We start from the raw sequence: 21,605 nt of genomic DNA, 5'->3' as shown, positions 1-21,605 counted from the left end.
TTATGCCTTGGTTTGTTTCAGTCACTTGCCTTGCTGCTGCCCACTTCCTTGCAGCCTGTAAGTTTCCTACTTTCAGTCGCAGTTAGCGCAATGGTACAAATTAGCTATGTTAATTAAATCGATCACACATTGACAGAAAATAGTCTGCGATGGGAGGGGTGTCATTTTTACACTGGCTTACGAGCGGCCAAACTTTAAAATCCAACCCTCATATCTACCGACCCTCTTTGGCGCAGAGGCGCAACCACGATTTTTTTTTCATGAAAACGTCATTTAGAAATGAATAAATTCACACATTAAAACTAGTGCTTATTAAAAGCCAAAGCCAAGAAATGCATACTTACATCAAGCGCTGAACTGTAAAGGGCACTCGTATTGCACAATGACAAAAAAACGATTTGCGAACAGTAAAAGTGTATTGAGTCGCCTTGGTGATCGAGTACGTTTAGTGAGCGAGTATTAAAACAAGGACATTTTTATTTTAGTCTATTCAAAATTAAAATTTTTATAGTTTTTTTTGTGGTGCGGGCCCATAGGCTGCAGCCTAGATAGCTTGCGCGTAAATGCGGCCCTGGCACCCTCTTTTACAACTTTTTGTATTTAGATTGTTTGGCATCCAGCGCCGACTCCCGCCGCCCCCTAGCTATGGCTCTGCTCTGAACTTGATAAGGTTAAGAAAATCAGGCATTTCGAGAGAAGCGAGCAAGAAAATTTTACGAAATGTATTTTTATTTGCATAAAATTTGAAATCAAGGGGGGAATTGCTCCTCTGTGTCCCCTGCAGGTGTCCTTGCCCGTCAATGTTTGCCCCCCTCGAATGGATTTTTGTCGAAGGTTGAGGGGGGCAAATTTCCCCTACCCCCCTGTGGTTGCACCACTGTTGTGGCGGAGTGGTTATCACAGCGTGATACGACGCCAGGGGTCTCAGTTCGAATCCCGGCCTGAGCATAGGTGTTCTTTGTGCGTATCCTTTCATCGATTTAAACACCTCCTTACTCATTCTCATCTTCGCGATTAGCCAGAAGTGGCAGAAAAACGAAGTAAAATACATCAAATCAATCATATTTCACTTTTGGACTTTTTAAAAGCTGTGGTTTTAATGGTAGGCCAGGAAAACATCTGTTTCCTGCACTTGCATACTTATGACTCATTTATGAAAATATTCTACTCGAATACAAAGTGAACTTTATTACTGTTATTGGCTATAAAAATAACAAGCTTCCATTTTTTCTTTAGAAACTGAAAAGCGCAATGACAATTTTCAGGGGGGGGGGGTGCGGATGGACGGACTCATTCGATCCCCCTCCTGACGCCCTTGCCTAAGCAGACAGAAGTGACTAAATTTAAGCTTTATATTTCTATACCAAGTGCTAACAGTCGGGAAAAAAAGTTGTAGGATATGTGCTGGCGTTAGGTGACGTCATATGTAAAATACGTTACATTTTGACGAGACAGCAGCAACATAAACTTTGACGAGCAGCAAACTGAACTTCCACGCATTTGTGCGCAGTCTGCTTCTGCGCAGGCAATACACCCCCTGCTTCCCTTCCACCTTCTTGACTTGTGCGTTCCTTCGTTGGGGTGCGCTACAAGCACGAACTTGTCAGTTGTTTCAGTTCGAATTTATTTGCCGTGCTTTCTTGTTTGTGGCAATTTGACAGGAAGTTGGAAGAAGTCCGGCCAAAAATGATCATGATGGCTATCGAAACAATTGGCATAGTGTTAGCTTGTGGAATTCTTATTCTGGCCACGCTATATCGGTAAGTCATTACGTTTCTTTTCGTTTTACATGTTATTTCGAGTTGCCTTTTGACAGTTCTGCATTTTGACAGAAGAACTGTCAGAAACCTACAAGAACGTTTCACAACTCCCAGCATTGGTGTTGAAACACAATTTAGTTTTTATATCGTACTATTTTTTTTCATGTGTATGTAAATAAATGCTCATGCAGTGCTGCGCTTTCCTATTTTGTCGAAACGATGCGTGTGAATCAGTTTTGTCAACTCCGACACGGACTAGCGAATCAAGGACTTAATGAAGGCTTACGTTTGATAAGCCGAAACGTTGTCGGTTGTCTCGACAAAATAGAAAAACCATCGTAAAATGCGTAAACATTTCTTTTCATACGCAATGGCTGCTGCGAGTACAATGACAAATAGTAAGAACTTTTCTATGTAGTTGATCGTGACTCGTCAAATGGCTGTGCATATTGTTTATTTTGCCTAATATATTTTTCATGTACACAGAGGCGCAACCACGAATTTTTGTCTTGGGGGGGGGCAAATACCTGGATAAACGTACCAATAATAAAAATACTAATACTGATAATAATGTTAACATTATTATTATTGATTTGTTTTATTTTACTTCGCTTATTGTGCCACTTTTGGCTAGTGTGCGAAGATAGGAATGAGTGATGACATGAAATTGAAAAATGCACACTCGCAAACATCCATGCCTAAACCAGAATTCGAACCCGGAACCAACATTATTATTATTATTAGTATCAAAGACGTTATTACCCTCGTAAATTATGCAAAGGGGGTAGAAGTTGGTGCTAAAGCATTTGTGTTCGAACAAACTATTTGAATTATTTTTTCAACACGTTCAATTTCCGTTAATAATGGAAAGCAAGCACACAAACTATTTTTGAAAGACAGAAAATGCTTGATAAATGATTTCCAAATAGAATTCCTTTTAAAATTAACGTGTATAACTTTCATGCACGATATGTTTCACATTATGCAACATGGAGCGACGTGGAGACTAAATTGTGTACATATTCATACAACATATATTATTTAAATACATTACACAACCAATTCATCCATCTCTCAATAAACCAACAGCAAAAATTACATACATTTTCCCTCAAATGTGCATGGTCCCTTTCGTCAAAACAACTGTTCATACATTTAAAACAAAATCAATTAAGACAGAAGTCTTATTTCTCTGTCTAATAATATGAGCGAAGCGAGCAAGAAAATTTTGGGGTCCAATTTTTTGCAAGCTGAAATCAATATTAATTTAATAGGATGCAAATAATTTCACGGGACTCCAATGCATTCTCTCTTTTACAACTTTTGTGCCTCCTTGATGGTGTAGTGGTAACATCGTAGCATTTTGATCAAGGAGTCCCGGGTTCGATACTCGGTGGAGGCACATGGCATAGTGGTTCGGATTCCACTATAAACTGTAGGTCCAGTTCCGATTAGCCTTTCTGTGCGTAAAGTGGACTTAAAACCACAAATCAATCAATCACTCAATTTTACAACTTATTTTCATTTAGATCGTTCGGCGCCCAGAGCTGACTCCCGACGTCCCCTAACTACAGTCCTAAACTTGATAAGACTAAGAAAAGCAGGCATTGCGAGCGAAGTGAGGAAGAAAATTTTACGAAAAGTATTTTTATTTGCATAAAATTTTAGTTTGTGGGCGGTAATTGCCCCCCTGCAGGGACACTTGGCCGTCAAGGTTTGCCCCCCCCCCTAGAACTCATTTTTTATCCAAGGGTGGCGGGGGGACAATGCCCCCCCGTGGTTGCGCCACTGCATGTACATATACATTTTTCTGGTGCATATCCCTTATTTTTCTTTGTTTAATGCAGCAAAGCGGCTCTAATGTGACTGACTGAAAAATTATTATGTACACATAATTTGGGGGAAGTAGTCCTAACTCTCTATACCTCCGTCAAATTTCCGTGTCAATTATCTCTGTATTGTATGGTGTCAGGAGTCGTCACTTGCAAACAAATCTGAGGTCTATAAAAACACCAAAATCTTCGAAGTCCTCTTTTTTTATTATTACAAAAAAGGTACCCTCAGTCGTATTTTCTTGTTTTTGTTTAGTTAGATCAATTAGGTTTCTTAGCAATTTTTTTTTTCTAAAAAAGATGATTTCTCTGTATGTATTTAATCCTGTTTCAAGGAGGAATACTGACAAAGAAACTCGTGGAAACTAGTTCGAATGCTCGGACTGAATGTACAGGTAATTTTTCTATACGTTGAAGCAACAACGCTTACATTACGTAGAAGAAAGAACAGAAAACCTAAATTTGAGAGAGAACGCTTAAATACTGTAGTTTTAGTGAATAAATGAATTAGTTCTAAAACTTGAGTAAGGAAGTTTTTAACAGACATTTATTGTCTTGTTAGGAGCTTGTCCTCAATTTTTGTTTTTAGTTAAGGGACTTATCCCCGTTTTGTGTGACGGCCGAAAATAGCCTCCATGCTGAAGTGCCTGTAACATAGAAATCAATCAACGGAAACCAGGAAAGGTTGAGGAGGTCGTGAGGTCGCCAGATTTCCTTACATACCGGCGACTGAATGTGCAACAGGAAATTATCATCAACTTCTGTTATTTCACGACAGAGATCCCCACGGAGGGGAAAATGTATTTTTTTTTAAAAAAAAGAATCATTTGTTGAATCCAAAGTAAAACTAGTATTTGTAATTTAAGGCTTAGCTATCCTTTTAAAGTGAGTTTTTGTAGATTCGAATATATATTTATTGTTTTATTATATCTTGTTTACCAAATGAATAATTTAACTTATTGATAAGTAAACTTGCTATTGTTATTTCCATTTTTTATAAAGTGAAACTTATCATCCTAGTAGGTCCCTAATTGCAATTTTATAGATTACGTGTAAACAATTTCTGGAAATCATATTTGATGTAATTTATTTCTGCTCCTCCTCCTCTCCGTGAACAAGCAAATTTTACAAATTTTAATTTTCTGATTAACTAGGGATAAATGATCTTGGCCAAGGTTAGTCGTTAAGGACAGAATATTTCATTATTTTTGTAGCACGACCTCCATAATACCGCAGTAGTTAATTTATTCGTTTTTTTCTGAAAGAGCTCCCAGATTATTTGTTTTATACGCTTTGAGGATTTCATAACTCGAAAGTCCAACTTACATTTTTGGGACCCTTGTATACCAGTATGTATTCTGTCCAGTTTGCGAGTTAATATTTGAACAGTCAATGTTCCCAATCTAGATTGTTCATGGGAAAAACTCCCTCCGTTAACATGCTGTTTTTCTAAGTTTTATAATGAGGAGCGGTCTAAGAGATAGAATACCAATGTGTGCAAGTGGAAATCTTTTTACCGTTTTAGTGTAGCCCAATTGTCAAAAAATTAGGGTTGGGTAACATTTGAATCACCCTGTAGAATCAAATCTCGCGTTTTCCTAGAGGTTATAAATAGGCTAAGAGGGCAAAATGCCCCCTTTATGGTGACTGAAAGGAAGTGGTAGGTGGAAGCAGACGGGAAAAAGCGTGGGATGGGTGATCCAACTCTTGCCCTTGGCCGCCGAGTGAGTAGCGCAATGTTGCCAACCACGAAAAGAAATATCTACGGATGAATCCCTACAATCGGAATAAACAAATCCCGTTCTTATCAATCTTGCCCCAGAAAAAAAAAAAAACATTCATGAAAATATTAAGACCTAGCCTTGCCGTTACTTGTCAATCAGTTTCACGTGATCGAAATAGCATTGAAATCCTCGCGGTTAGACAAAAGTGGAAGATAAGATGAGATGACCGAACATAAATGTACAGTCACGGACACTGGCTTGTAATGATTCCATTAACTTCCAATGGGATCGTTACAACCGATGTGTGTCCGTGACTGTACAAACTGCAAAACTACGGCTGCTGAGATGTGTTTAATCTTGGTCGTTGTTCGTCTTGTAAAAAGGAATCCCGAGTTCGATACCCGGTGTAGACACATTGCACAGTGGTTCGGATCACTCGTTAAACTGTAAGTCCAGTCCCGATTAGACAGCCTATCCGCTCATTAAATGAACTCGAATCGAAACCAAAACCCAAGAATCTCATTTGATTTTGTGGTAGGGCAAGAATTTATCCAAAAAAAAAAAAAAAATATCGGGGTAAGGAACAAAAATTTTAGGGTGTTGAGAATTTTTGGCTACGCGGATAAATCACTGCGGTAGGGCAATTGCGTAGCTTTCGAGAATAATTGGTTGCAAATGGAATTTCATACTTTTAGTAGCCTTTAGTTTCCCTTGTTTGAAAGTGTCACATTGTGGCATAAATTAGTTCTTTTTAGCAGCTCAAGAGAAACATATTTTCCAGAAATACTTGTATTCAAAGAAGTAATTTTCATTTTTAATGCCTCATACCCTATGTAGGAAAAAAAATAATAAAAGTGAAGAACCTGGCATGCTGTTAGCAACACTGGTGTAACGTGGAAGCCGCCTTCATGTCTCTCGATATATCCATTTCAAACTAAACATGACGTCATCCCGTCTGTTACACTTTGTGGCTCAAACAAAAACCAACAGCTGGTTCGGCGCGATATTTCTTTTATGCCTCATTGCTTGCCAAAGCAAATCAACAATGGAAATTCTTTGCGTGTTTACGAATTCCATTGTTTATCACTGTGTATACTAACTGCAGTTTTGTTCATATGAGTAATCTTAGCATTTAGAGCTCAACATTGTAAGGTGTTTTTGGGTGGCAATTGTTGGCAGGCATTCTCTGTGATCATTATTTTATTTCGCCAAATTGGAGGTGCAGGTAAATAGATTGTTTAATGCTGTTATTTAATACTGAATATAACAAAAGGGATGAAGCGCCGACTTCCTTGGCGAGTGCTTTTCATAGCGCGCAATGACGCCAGGGACCCCGGGTTCGACTCCTGGCCTGGGTGCTTTTTGTGGGTGTCCATCATTTTCATCATATCTCATCTTCATCGTCGCAATTAGCCAAAAGTGGCAGAAAAGTGAAGCAAAATGAACCAAATCAATCAAAAAAATTAAAGGGTGAAGCCAATTCAGGCTTCCTTATTGATATATAAGTATGTATATGCTATTCACGGATCAGTGTAGGAATTTGTGTATTTGACAAATTTAGTACAGAGTAGAGCCAGGGGACACTTGCTCCTGAGATATCTGATAAAACCAGTTTGAAGAAAGTTGAGGTATGCTTTCATGGATCAACATAGAGAAATTGCAGTGGGTGTGCCTATGCATGTTATCCAGTGGGGGATGCTTGATGATAATTTTCTTAACCTGTGGTAAAGCATCATCCCAAGTTCCTCCCACTTTGACCGCCCCCCCAATAAAAATTCATTCGGGTGACCTTGCCAAGAGGGACAAATTTCTGATAAAAGTTCTTAACCCTGACTGCCTCCTTTTTTTATCGTTACGAAACTCGCGTGGCCCCAAAACTAATCATTGGGTCGACGCCTTGTTTCAATGGCAAGTACGCCTCTGGATGGAGAGGTTGAATCAGTGTTCCTTCTATGCAGTTGCCGAGTCTTTCTGTTGTATGCATTTGACTCACCGCGATAAGCTTCAGCAGCTCGCACATCCGAAGCTGGGCATTACTCATCGTCAAAGGCATTCGCGTTTCACCCACACGCTGCCTTGTTTATATTCTCCTGAGGAAATCCTGCGAAGCGAATGGCATACGGAATGTGTGCGAAGGTCTGAACTGCACAACAATTGTTCTCAGTACTGATATTTGGCTGCAAAATGCTACCATTAGGTTTTTAATGACAACCTCTGGAATGTTTGTTGTGATGCCGGTTGAAATACGTGAAAATGTCATGTAGACTTTGACCTTGCCAGGCTTTTTTTGTATGTTCGTTTCTGAAAGTAACCTGGGGTTTCATGTTTACAGCTGAGTAAAACAATTATTTTATAGAATAGACATTGGCATTTGTATATTCAGGCAAAGAACTAAATAAACAAACGTTCTTCTTTTCTGTGCCCAGTAGTATAAAATAAAGGGTGGGCCATATTGATGGGACACATTTCAAATGGATATGTGGAGCATGTAGGAAGCAACATTTATTACCAAATATATGGAGAACACTGCCAAAGGACGGGAGTTTTGCACTGTGTTCAGTGTTTGAAGATTACATCCCTGAGATGGACACCACCTGGATGAGAACATTTATTAATACGAACAGAATGTCACAGTCACTGCTGAGCGGTGCAACACGATGCTACGAACATTCTTCATATCCGAAATGAGACTGCTTGGCCTAAGGGACATGTGGCTGCAGCAGGATGGTGCCACTAGTTATATAGCAGTAGTGTCAATGACAATCCTTCGACGACACTTCCCGGAACGGCTCATCTCGAGATTCAGTGATGTCCATTGGCCATCCAGATCCCCGAATCTAACTCCACTGGGGTTACCTAAAGGTCAAGGTGTCCACAAGTCCCACTACCATCAATGAACTGAAGGACAACATCCGAAGGGAGATATCGGCCATCCCTGCGCAAAACCATGCTGAATAGCCTATGACTGTTAGAGCCAAAGAATGTTCTCGTCAAGGTGGTGTCCATCTCAGGGATGTAATCTTCAAACACTGAACACAGTGCAAAACTCCCATCCTTTGGCAGTGTTTTCCATATATTTGGTAATAAATGTTGCTTCCTACATGCTCCACATATGCATTTGAAATGTGTCCCATCAATATGGCCCACCTTGTATTAAGTAATTGTTCAGAGTAACGACGGCTGTATTTTTATATAATGAAATAACGTCCACAATATTTAATTATGGTCTTCTACAACGTTAAAGAAATATCAACTAAAAAAGTCGAATGGACATCTTTTAATAACTTTCGGATTTGAACTTTTCCCCCTTTACGTTTTCAAGCCATAATTTAACTAAGAGTGCAGATAAAGATTGAACAAGATAGTTTCATCAAAATTATGCATAAAAATAGCATAACGCTGTTACGGAACACACTTTATGGATATACAGGGAGGTTATTTCAGTCGTTCACCGCCAGCGTGTCGGCCGTTCGGCGGACTCTTCATGCAACAGGTCCCGGCAAATTGCATTACAGGAAGTCCGTAACAGAAACCGCTTGTTTTCTAATGTTTCCACTTTTCACAATTACAGTTACAATTACAATTGAAATAAGCACTTAACTTGTCGCAAGGATTGCAGAAAAAGGTGCCCTCGCAATTACAAATATTTCTGGCACCTTATTTCTGACATCTAATCTTAGATTAGTCATCGCTGCTTTATCCTCAGTTGTCGCGACAGCGCCTGCAGCTTATCGGGGGTTGGGTGAGTTGTCAGCCGCGAGAGGGCGCTTCATACTGCACGTGTCGGCAGTGATGCCAACCGTAGGGACATGTCCCTCCGCATAGGGACTTTTCACTAAATTTCGCCCGCGTAGGAACGTAGGGACAGATTTTGCCAAATGAGGGAAAACGTAGGTACTTTTTTCAATCTTGGTAAATTACATTTTATGAATTAGTTTATCTGGATACTTTAGCGAGGAGGAAAAAAAAGAACTAACTAACAAATCTCCATCAGAATTTTGGAACATGTTATCGGTTACCAAAAAATTTCAAGGCAAGTTCCTTTTTGAAAACATTTCCACTCTCGCGAAAATAGTGCTAACATTGCCGCATTCTAACGCGGAAACGGAAAGAATATTTTCAATGTTAAGTGATACAAAAACAAAAAAAGGGAAATAAAATGGGACCAAAATTGTTAAAGACTGCAGGAAATACAGCATCACCAACCAACATCTATCTCTTCACAGCAGCAGCATGTATGACTTCAAATAACATAATCAACAGTAAACGACTCAACGTTATTCATTAGGGGTGTGCTGGATTCTTTACTTTAAAAAGTCGTTAATTCTCGACGTTTTCTGCCTTGTAAGTTTCTGGAACTTATCGAAAGTTGTAAGTTTTTATTCTAGAAATGCAAAAACAATCACTTAAAGTGAAAATGACTTGTAAAATTCGAGATTTCCAGTGCTTCGGGAAATTTCGAACATTTCCCGTCCAGAAAATTTTCCGACTTGGTCGGGAAATTGCAAATTTTTCAGTCCCGAATGTCGGGATTTAAAAAAATTACCGTCCCGATCCCGTCCCGACCCAAAACATTCTGTCCCGCACACCCCTATTATTCATTACGGCAAGAATTTACAATACCGAACCAGTCTGTAATTTCTATGCTACGTCTTATACTCACGAAATAATTATTCGTGATGACTTATCTCAAGTTAACATGTTGTGGTGAGGGGGAAAAAATGTTCATTAACGTGTAGAAGTTGTAAAATAAGCTTTTCAATTCTCGCAATGATTCTCTGTATACAAGTATGGTAGCCATATTTGTTGATATGAACAAATTACAATTAGTTACGCTGTCTACAGCGTTGCCACACTGTTGATTTCATACTTGGAGAGCATGGATCGTGTAAGAATGGCGGAAGAGAACAGTAAAAGAGTTGTTAATGTTGTACAGATTTTTAGGTGGAGTGTGCAGGCGGATGGCTGTGGGCTAATTAATAAATTTATGGATTTCAGTATATTGCCCAAAGAACGTGCTTACATGTGACAGCGACAATCACGATGTAGAAGAACTGATTTGATTATAGGTAAATTTGGCAACAGTACATCAATCATAAAATTGCAGGATACGAAAATGGCGTCTTCGATGATGAACGTTTGCTGTTAAAGTGCTACGAAAATAATATTTTTTATCGGTTCGTAATCACAATTACCGCAAAACCATTCAGGAATAGCCCCACTGACCATTCTCGGTAAGGTTAGGTTAAGTTAGGTTAGGCAAGGCAAACATACCGGTAGTTAAAATTTGGGCTCGAAAAAAACATGCACGGGTAGCCCAACAAACCAATGACGGATAGCCCCACGAACCATTCAGGTACGGTTAGGTTAGGTTAGGCAAACATAGTTAAAATTTGGGGTCGTAGTAATATCAGGAATGTATATTTCGTTTTTTAAGTATTGGAAACACAAAATCTTCCGGCAAATAATGAGCAATCGTGCCGATCGCGGACCACTCAATTTCACTTATTTTGCAATTTCTACACGTGACCCCCCAAATCTTAACTTGAAATTCGTGATTAGGAGGCCTCAATTAGTGAGTATGCAAAATATTACAAAAATCGGGGAGGGGTCATGTATTGTAAATTCGCTCCTTCATTAATTGTGGAAGCACCGAGCAGAAAGATTTGGTAAGTAAATGTGTATATTTTATCTTCTGTTTTGCATGCTAATGAGGTGTTGTTTTTTTAGTCACTTTACTTGGCGTAGGGACATTTGGTCAGTTGTAGGGACATTTTGACTACGTCTGTAGGGACATTGCTGAAAAATGGTTAGCAACACTGTCGGCTACCAGACGTCAGTGTTCGTTCATGTTCAATTCTGTTTGCGTTCAACAGTACGCGTGTTGCTTATACTGTCTTATTGTAATGTGCTACTCATGGCCAGTGCTTTATTGTGTGTTAATTGTTATTCATTCATTACTTATGTCGTTAAACAAATATAGTCTTGAACAGAGAGTTTTTATGTACGATAATTACGTGAAAACGAATTCTTGCAGAAAAGTGGTCAGGCAATTACGAGAGACAGGATCTCTTGAACCTAAGAAACGTGTTGTATTGCTGTTGAAGGAGGTCATTTTCAACATCTCTTATAACACAGGAGGTTAGTGATCATCATTATTAGTACTTTTAAATATCATTTTACGCTTTCGGTTTGCTTTATGCGCCGGGATGCTGTCTTCCCTTTCTGACAACTGACGATAAAGTAGCGATGTCTAATCTAAGATTTTCTGTCAGAAATAAGGTGCCAGAAATATTTGTATTTGGGAGGACACCTTTTCCAGCATCCTTGCGACAAGGTACGTGCTTATTTCAATTGTAATTGTAACTGTAATTGTGAAAAGTGGAAACATTACAACACAAGCGGTTTCTGTTACGGACTTCCTGAACGCAATTTGCCGGGACCTGTTGCATGAAGAGTCCGCCGAACGGCCGACACGCTGGCGGTGAACGACTGAAATAACCTCTATATGTCGCATCGCAAAACAAGAAGTTCCTGAACAGGAGGGTTACTGTCTGATTAAAAATTATAGATACTAGAGTTTGGACTCCAATTAAAATTTATCCTGTAAAACTACATAAAAACGAGTTACAAAAGTTTAGCTTATTCAGTTCTGCGTTAATTTATGCTCAGACGCGCAACCACGAATTTTTGTCGGGGTGGGGGCAAGTACCAGAATAAACGTACCAATAATATTAATAATAATATTTTATAATATTTTTATAATGTTAATTATTATTGTTATTATGATTGATTTGCTTTATTTTACTACTTGTGTCACGTTTGGGTAATTTGCGAAGATGGGGATGATGAAATTGATGAATGGACACTCGCAAACATCCATGCCCAAGCTGGGATTTGAACCCGGGACCAATATTATTATTATTAGTAGTAGTGGTAGTATCAAGGATGTTATTACCTTTGTAAATTATGCAGAAGTTTGTGATTAAGCATTTGTGTTCGAACAAAAGATTTGAATTATTTTTCAACACGTTCAATCTGACATTAATAATGGAAAACAAGCACACAAACTATTTTTTAAAACAGAAAATGCTTGATAAATGAATTTCAAATATATTTCTTTCTTACATTAACATGTATAACTTCCATGCAAGATAGTTACACATATATGCAAAATGGAGCGTATTTAAAGTTTCTTTAATACATATTATATACAACACACATTATTATTAAACATCCAATTCATCCGTCTTACAATAAACCAACAGCAAGAATTACATAAATTATCTCTCAAATGTGCACGCTCCCTTTCCTCCAAACAATTGTTCATGCATTTAAAACATAATCAATTAGGACAAGTCTTATTTCTCTCTCTGGTAATTTACAATGCATTTCACAGAAGGGCAAATTGCGAGCGAAGCGAGCAACAACATTTTTGGATCCAATTTTTTTTTGAAGGCTGATCAATATTATTTTAATAGGGTGCAAGTAATTTCATGGGATGCCAACGCATTCTCTCTTTTACAACTTTTGTGCCTCCCCGATGGTGTAATGGTAACATTGTCGGCTTGTGATCCAGGAGTTCCGGGTTGGATACCCGGTGGAGGCACATGGCAAAGTGGTTCGGATCCCACTTTAAATTGTAAGACCAGTCTCGATTAGCCTTTCTGTGCGTAAAGTGGACTTAAACCACAAATCAATCAATCAATTTTAAAACTTATTTTAATTTAGATCGTTTGGCACCCCGGGCCGACTCCCACCCCCTAGCTACGGTCCTGAACTTGATAAGACCAAGAAAAGCAAGGCATGCGAGCAAGAAAATTTTACGAAAAGGATTTTCATTTGCATAAAATTTGAAGTTTTAGGCGGTAATTGCCCCCCCCCTGCAAGTACACTTGGCCGTCAATGTTTGCCCCCCCCTAGAACTAATTTTGGTCCAAGGATGGAGGGGGCGGCAATGCCCCCCCTGTGGTTGCGCCACTGTTTGTGCTAACAATTTTTTTCGAGTATGCCTTCTGTTTGTTATCGTCGTGAGAACAAAAAAGTGCAGTTTTTTAGTTTTGCAAACGATCGCTCTCTTTGCAATTCTATAAATAAAAAACTAGTCGTCCAATTGTGATGAAATTTTAGTATGGTGCAGTAGAAATATTTTATACACAATTCTTGCCCCCCCCCGTTTTCCGGACGTCCATGGGGGGAAATAAAATAATACCCTCCATTACATTTTGTTACAAAATTTGTGTTCAACCAGAGATGAACGCGAGTTCTCGCAGCTTATAAAATTGCAAACGAAGGTAACAAATTATTACTCGGAAGGAAGTTATGATGATTGATTGCGTATTCAGCAATGGTAAGACTGATATCTCGTACAGTTTCTTCAAAATAAGAAAAAATCTTTGCGAAATAGTAATGTGTATGTGAAAATATATATATATTTTTTTGCATAGGGTGCGTTAAAATCAGTGGCGTGTCCCGGGTATGGGTTGGCCTACCATTCCTAAAAATAGAACGTGAAGTGGATTGAAAAATGATCGCAAACTGTAGGATTGGTTATTAAAATAATAATACACTCCCCTTAACAGTTCTGGGTACCCCACTCTTTAAAACACATTATCGAACTCCATGGCCTTGTGCACGTGAAAATACATTCAACTAGGGAAAACTGATTAGAAATTTCTAAGAGGCATTTTAAAAAAAAGGAACCCTTCTCTTATATTTGCAGATACCTAACGTCGACCTTCGATTACTTCGAGAAGCAGGGCATCCCAGGCCCCAAACCAGTTCCTTTCTTCGGAACATGGTGGAAGATGTGGACTAAGGTAGGTGTCATCTTTCCTGAATTTCTATAACCATACCATGGCCAACAGTTGTGTGAAGGTTATGATGTTATGTATACTTGTAGTCTTTCTTTCAGCTTTGTGCGCCTGACAGCGGCACGCTTGGCGGCCGCCCGGACGTCAACTCCCGTCAAATCGCGTGCGATATCTCCGCTATGGAAACCGCTAGCTTCCAAATAACGTCAAGTTCTCAGAATTATAGTTACAATTACATTCAGACCCATGTTTACTGAGACTTTTTTTTTTTTTGCTTTTATTATCGTTTACTTTCACCTGTCAGTTTGCGCTATTACTTTTGAGACACCCTGTATGTGTGTATATATATATTTATTAAGAACCTAGAATAAAACTTGACAGATCATGACTTGTATGTCTGATTGATAATGTCCATGGCCACGTAACGCATGCATATACGGACAAATACATATTATTTATGATTATTATGTACTTGTAATTAAGTTTGGAGAATGATGATAATTTTGATTTTGATTGATTTGTTGCTTTAAGTCCACTTTATGCACATAAAGGCTAATCGGGACTGGACCTACATTTTAAGGGGAATCCGAACTTCCACCGGGTACGTATCGAACCCGGGACCCCTCGATTACAAGGCGACGAGGCATAGATGATTCATGTTGTTGCAAGTAAGAATCCGGCAGAAAATAGCTCCAAGAATCAGAATAGAGATTCACATTAGATTAGAAGTTCATTCAATCAAAACATTCTAACATATTTGGGTTGACAGTATAAAATGTTCACTATCTGCTTCACTGCTTACTCTTGTGACGTTTGATACGTTCACATGGAACTTGAAGGTGCCAGGAGTTGGAAACTTCACGTGTACTATTTTCCCCTTGAAGCGGAGTCGTGTCTCGACATGAATGCACAGGAACAGCAGCAGACTCCTCTTGAGAGAAAATGAAGGAAATGTCGCGGGGAAAAAATGACTGACCAAAATTAGCTCTGAAAGGCTGGAAATAGCTGGAAGGGGGACTCAACAGAGAATTGGCGTCTTTCCAGTTTTTGCAGAGTTCAAGTATTTCCAGAGGACGAATGTCTTCAAAATGTAGGCTATTGGAGTGTTCAGTTTCCGTTCGCGGTATAACAAAGTACGAAAATATCTGATTTTCACGACATTCCGCTATAGTTTGAACTTAACTGAATGCGCTCCTCCAATTTGAAGCAAGTAGATTTACTTTGGAGTGAACGTTTCCGATCTCACAAAATAGCTAACCCTCGTCATTGTTTCCGGCCAACTTGAAATTATGGCTGTAACGTATCAGCTTGCAGCGAATGAAACCCACATCAGATCGGTATAATATCGTGTATCAGGGACACTGTGGGGGAACTCATGCACAAAGTTTAGTGGAGGACAAGGCACTTTCTACCCCCCCCCCCCTATTTATGACGTTGACGCCTCTTGTAGAACCGCCGGAAATTTACATGGTTTATTTCAAGCTATAAGAATGCAGAAAGTTCAGTTCGGTTAGTTAGTATTCGAACATAAGAACCGAAAATGAGGGTAAAATAGAGGAATCTGTTTTTAAATAGTTTTTTCTTCAACGAAGTATAGAATCTTAACAATAAAGATAATAACTATTATTATTTCTATTATTCAAGCTTTATCAACGCCCTTCAAAGAATTCTCGAGATGCCCAAGAACAGGAGTCAATCAGATTGATTGATGTGGTATATTTTACTTCACTTTTCTGCCACTTTTGGCTAATTGCAAAGATGAGGACGAATGGTGGGTGGTGATACCATGACATTGATGAAGGGACAGTCACAAAACATCAAACCCAGGCCGGGACCCCTAACGCTGTAGCGCGCTGTGCTAACCACTCCGTCAGTCAGTCTGCTCGAAATGTCCACATCAGCGTCATCATACTTTTCTTATGGGTGCGCTAAGGTTGATGTAATAAGTTGTAGGTTTCTTCCGTCAGTCAGATTGCTGTACAGATTGTGTTGCCAACAGAAGGACCAGGTCTTCTGGCCATTTTTTTCACGAATTCGCTCTTTGTCACCCCTCCGTGCCAGAAACAAATTAATGGGAGACGCAGAGGCGGAATATTATCTGGGTAGGTCACGTTCAATACATTGCAAAGTAGGTACCATAAGAGAATTACGTATTTGGGCTAAAATAACCTTTTTAATGTAGTTTCCTTGTTTGCTGGAGTTTGACCGAGAGAAGGCAGTTCCTCTTGATCCAGTCACTGAATGCTACCATGATTGGTAAATGCCGCTCGTGGGCGTCGCCAGAAATTTTTGTAGGAGTGGTGGTCAGACTATTGATAATAATTGATTAGCATTAGATTCTTGGTTAGCAGAAATAATAACAATAATTATTACTACTGTTATAATTGCTTTTTACAATAATTATAAACTAATAGATTCAAAATTATTATTATTATAAATGGTGAGACATTGCTATTCGATCCACCAAATGAGTTATCCAGCACAACTATTTTCCACCATTTTTTACATTTCATACAGTTGTTGTACTGATGTTAATGTTAATTGTATTTTGTTAACTTTTACACACCCCATTCAAGAAGTGCCTTTAAAAGTTATGGAAAAATTTTATTCATGAAGTTTCTTGTGTAATCTCACACATACAACTATAATTTTGGAACTGTGAAGCCAGAGGCGAAGATATAGTACAAGCAATGCAAGCACTGCTTGCATAATTCGAATATCATTTAATGTACTTAATGTTCTAACCGTATTTAGTTTCCATCGCACTCGATTTCGCGAAAAAATGCGGCCGCAAACTCCCCCAGCAGCTCTGTAGCAAGCACCAGCATCAATGCTTGCAGCCGTTCTGCGGGAAAATAAGGCCTCCGAAGGAGTCGCATGGCGAAGCGTGAAATTCTGGTGGAACCCGTCCACAAAGCTTCTACAAAAAGCTGTGCTTTCCGAGCTTGCGTGATTCCCGAAAATAGCCGAGTTCAACCGAAAGCAGAAGGATTCATCTATGGGTACGTTGCCAGCAAAAACTAGTAACTAATATTTGTCTTCATGAACACGTAAACAAGATCGCAAATATAATAATAATTGTTAGTCATAAAATAACTAAAAGAAGTTATTATCACTGTTCTAAATACCATATATATCATATTATATTACAAATTATTTTAGATTTCGCGAAATGTAAAACGCGTAAAAAAAGTTGACATTGGGAGTTGGGCAGTGGAATTTCTGCACCCCCGTGAAGAGTTTTCTCAGGGAGGGAGGGAAGATTGGACGGACCTTGGAAAGCGCGTGGGATAGTGTGAGTGTTTGTTGCTTCGTGTTTTGTGCTGTGAATTTATCGGAATGAACGCGTATTTAGGAACGGTTGATGTGAAGTGCGGGTGTATTATTGAGCAATTGAAAATTGCTTCGTTTAGCTCGAGAGAGATAAGTGTTAAAATGAAAATCGTGGAAGGGGGTCGACCAACACCAAGAGTTTGAAATTTATTGTGGTGAGTACATCGTCTATGCATGTGTTTCTTTGCTTTGAAATGAATTTTTTATTGTTTGTGTTTAACTTTTTATTTAGTGTTTAAGTTACTCCAATGCGGTTTTTAGGGTGCCCAAAAATACTAAATTACATCATGCAGCGTAAAATAAACAAATGATTCCAATTTTTTTTTTATCTAAATCGGTTTGGTCACCGTTTGACCATATTAAATAATAATGAACAAATAAAGGTACTAATAAGTAAGTAAGAAATTCAGTCTCCCTTTAGTCGTATGCGGAAAGTTCGCATATGCAAAACGTTTAATATCATATGAATAACGTTACCTGGATTTTTTTAAAAAAGTAAATGTGACGTTTGCGGATCATATGGTTTATTTTTAGTACAGTCACTTTATTACGATATTCTGACAAATCCAGCGACTGGGTAAATGAGGCTATAAACCTTGAATCTTTCCCCTCGGCATGTCGTTGTACTACATGTTTTGTTGTACTGAAACATTGCTTGCCTCCTTCGTAAGACTACGCTTCGCTACTGTGTGAAGCCATTAATTATTTGGATTCAATGGTAGAAGAAAGTATGACCTGGTTCCTGTATTTTACAATATTTTTATGGAGAAAACATTAAAATGCTGACAGACAAAATTTATTGTATACAAATATACACTAAAAACTTAACGTTTCCACCCTCTAAATTTAGAACTTATTGTGAATCTTCGTCTGAAGAAGATCCTGTTAGAGGGTGGTGGAAACGTTAGCTTTTTAGTGTATATTTTTACACAATAAATTTTGCCTTGGTCAGCATTTTAATGTTTTATTAACATGGAAAAAAGGCTAAACAGTGTTACTATTTTTATCGATCTAATGCAGTTTTTACTTTGGTTATTCTTTTCAATTATAAATAACTGAACTTTATTAACAATAATAATAAGGTTTCTGATTTTTTGATACTTGGAATTTTGCCAATTTACCATTCGACCTTTCCTCCCAACGCCCTTCCTGTTCTCAACACCAACTTGTTGGTTGCCAAACTCTTAAAAATCGCCAGCACGTAGCAAGGATAGAATCTCTGCATGAACTGCTTCACAGTCGACTTGAGGATGAAGGGGTCTGCTTCCGGATTCCTGCGCAGGCAGGAAGCGTTCTTTCAAGGGGAGAACTGAAGGGACTAGCTTTGTTCCTTTTTCGGAGACTGAGCGAAGGAAGGAGAGAAAGAAAAGCAACAGTCGCGACATTTTCCTTCTGCACGAGTTGACACTGGAATTCATTTTCAGCTAATGCCCTTCTATTTTCGCAGTCTCGTCGACAGGCGACGCTGCCGTCAGCGCGTCATTGCAAATGCATTTTGTTTCTAGTCAAGATAGCTATCTATCTTCCGCGCTGAAAAAAAAAGGAAAAAAAAAAACCCTTCGTCACGTCTTTTCACACACACACACAGACAAAGTTTCCGGAAAGACCAGCGTTCAAAAGATTTTTTTCCCACTTTTATTTAAGGATGGGAAAGGGGGGGGGGTCAGAAATGTACTTTTCCTCATTGAAAATGAATTCAAAATGTGTCATTTCAATGACAGTAACAAGAAAACAGTTGTCTACTATGTAAGGTAGGTATATTTATTAAAAGCTCAATATCATTTTTTTAAATACATGTTTGTATATAACTTATAATTCCAGGATTTTCATTATCGTCAAGATTTCACATGTGAATTAAGGACGTATTTAGAAGGGGTCAAGAGTCCAACCCTCCCTCCCCCGAAAGAGTTGTCAAATACTAAAACAGACTAGATTAAAAAAAAAATTAAAATTAAAGTTTCAGCACTAAAATTAAGCAAACAAATTACTTGTATGCTGTGTAATAATGTGTATTTTCACTGAAATAAGGATTCGATTGGGATAAATACGTAAGTTTTGTCTTTGTTTTCGCAAACTAATAACGTAAACCGGGGTATTAAGGACCACGCGGCATTAAGGACCATGTTCTAGAATTTCGTAAAAGCGCAAAAAAAATGCGAAGCGGCAGGTGCACCAGCCATGTGCACTGCCTGTGATCCTCGTTTGTTTGTGTAAATAGTACTCTGCACACAAATGGCGTGTAAGCTGCGTAGTTAGAGACCGGGAAACTGAACCAGCCAAAAGGCAGACGCGCGAAAACTCCATAAAGAACTGCTGAGCGGCTGTATGAAGAAAAGCTCATCCTGGAATGTCTACTGCACTAACAGCTCCAGAAGAATCACAATTAGAGGAGTGCTTCATTCTATTTCCTCAGTGGGTTTTTGGAATGAACAAACAAGACTTGTATGACGTAGTTCAAGATTATTATGTTTCGAAAAAGAAAGACGTACCATTCAAAAGCGGACCGGTCCTTCATACCCCATTGGCTGGTCCTTATTACCCAGCAAAGGGGCAATTGGGACCATACAACCTACCTTTCAATTCATTGTTGTTTTTGCCTTTGCATTACATTCCTACTCGTTTTTGTTGTCATTAATGTAAACTAGAAAATATACATTCCAGAATGCATCCCGTTTGTGTTTTCTTGAACAGCTCCTGATGAATTTCTTCAATGAAATAGCAATTTCATGGTCCTTAATACCCCGGTTTACCTTACACAATACTAATAAAAAACATAATCGCAGCAACTGAGAATAAGCTTTTTTTGTTTGTGAATTTTTCATTTCTGTATTTACCTATATTGACAAAAATTGCCTTCGTAGAAAGCAGTTTTATGTACAAATTTAGTGGTTTCTAACTACGTAGATTATTTGTCCCGTCATCTGCTGATTCATCCTTGTCGCGATTAACCAAATAGGTGGAAAAGCGACCTAAGTAACCCAATAGAGAATCGTATGCGTTCCTACACCCATTTTCAAATCACACTTCAGTTTTGCCAATTGACATTCGTTGTTGCTACGAAACTGGCAGTTCTGGGTTAGAATCAGGAATAAGGCATTCCTTGTGGTTGATTTCTCTCGTATGGTTCTCAAATTTCCAGTCGCTTCCATGGGTAAGGTAGACAGATAGAAAGGATACACAAAATAACCAAAGTGCGATAGAAATTACTTGGACAAAAAGTGCAGAAGTTACCACTTATACGATGTTCATACATAAAAAAGGCAGAAGATTATATATATATATATATATATATATATATATATATATATATATATATATATATATATACAGGGTGTCGCAAAACTCTTTCAACAACGCTTGGGTGCTGGTAGATATCATAAAAACAAGTAACTTTTCCCTATAAAGTTTACCTCGAAAGCGCTTAGTTTCTGCGCTATAAGCGCTTAAAATCTATCCTGTACGTATGCAACCCAACACAGGAAACGCTTGCTCTGACATAACTACCAGGGGCGCGTGGCAGGGTTGCCACTAGCGTTTCTCGTTAACAGAGACTACTTGAAAACAACAACCTGGGAGTCTTGCCTGAGCAAAATCCAAAACACTAATGATACTTGCGATCTTGTAAAAAGCATTGACAGTATTTATAAACTGACCAAGACAAATAATGGGCAGACTGAAATTCAAGATTACGTACTCATTCTAAAATATCTCCATAATTGATCGATCGATTTGGTTTATTTTAATTTGCTTTTCTGCCACCTTTGGCTAATCGCGAAGATGAGGATGATAGCTATGATGAAATAAATGACACCATTGTCTAGGCCAGGATTTAAACCCGAGACACCTGGCGCCTTAGCGATCTCTGGTAACATCATCACCACGGAGTGTTTCGTGTATCATGCAATATCAACAATTGCAAGGGACACGTAAGATACGGGAAATCCACGAACGAACAAATGTAAATAAAGCGTAAATGTGCAATACGAGTGCCCTTTACAGTTCAGCGCTTGACATAAGTATGCATTTCTTGTCTTTGGTTCTTAATAAGCACTCGTTTTAATGTGTGAATTTTGTTCATGTGTAAACGACGTTTTTCATTAAATTGAAAGTCGGCGTCTGTGGTGGAATGGTTAGAACATCGCG

At 38.7% G+C, this 21,605-nt stretch overlaps 1 protein-coding gene across 1 annotated transcript in view; it reads left to right on the top strand.

The window, feature by feature from the left end:
• Window positions 1-1,572: 1,572 nt before the first annotated feature.
• Window positions 1,573-21,605, top strand: part of LOC145999034 (cytochrome P450 3A16-like) — a 104,428-nt gene continuing 84,395 nt past the window's right edge. Inside the window, exons 1-2 of the mRNA XM_083135951.1 lie at window positions 1,573-1,760; window positions 14,039-14,135. Coding sequence (XP_082992077.1) covers window positions 1,687-1,760; window positions 14,039-14,135 — 171 coding nt within the window. The 5' untranslated portion in view covers window positions 1,573-1,686. The remainder of the gene's footprint in view (window positions 1,761-14,038; window positions 14,136-21,605) is intronic.

The sequence above is a fragment of the Lepisma saccharinum genome, chromosome 14 (genome assembly GCF_977018435.1).
Source record: "Lepisma saccharinum chromosome 14, izLepSacc3.1, whole genome shotgun sequence".
NCBI classification, from domain to species: domain Eukaryota; kingdom Metazoa; phylum Arthropoda; class Insecta; order Zygentoma; family Lepismatidae; genus Lepisma; species Lepisma saccharinum.
This window is presented reverse-complemented; position numbering and strand designations above follow the sequence as displayed.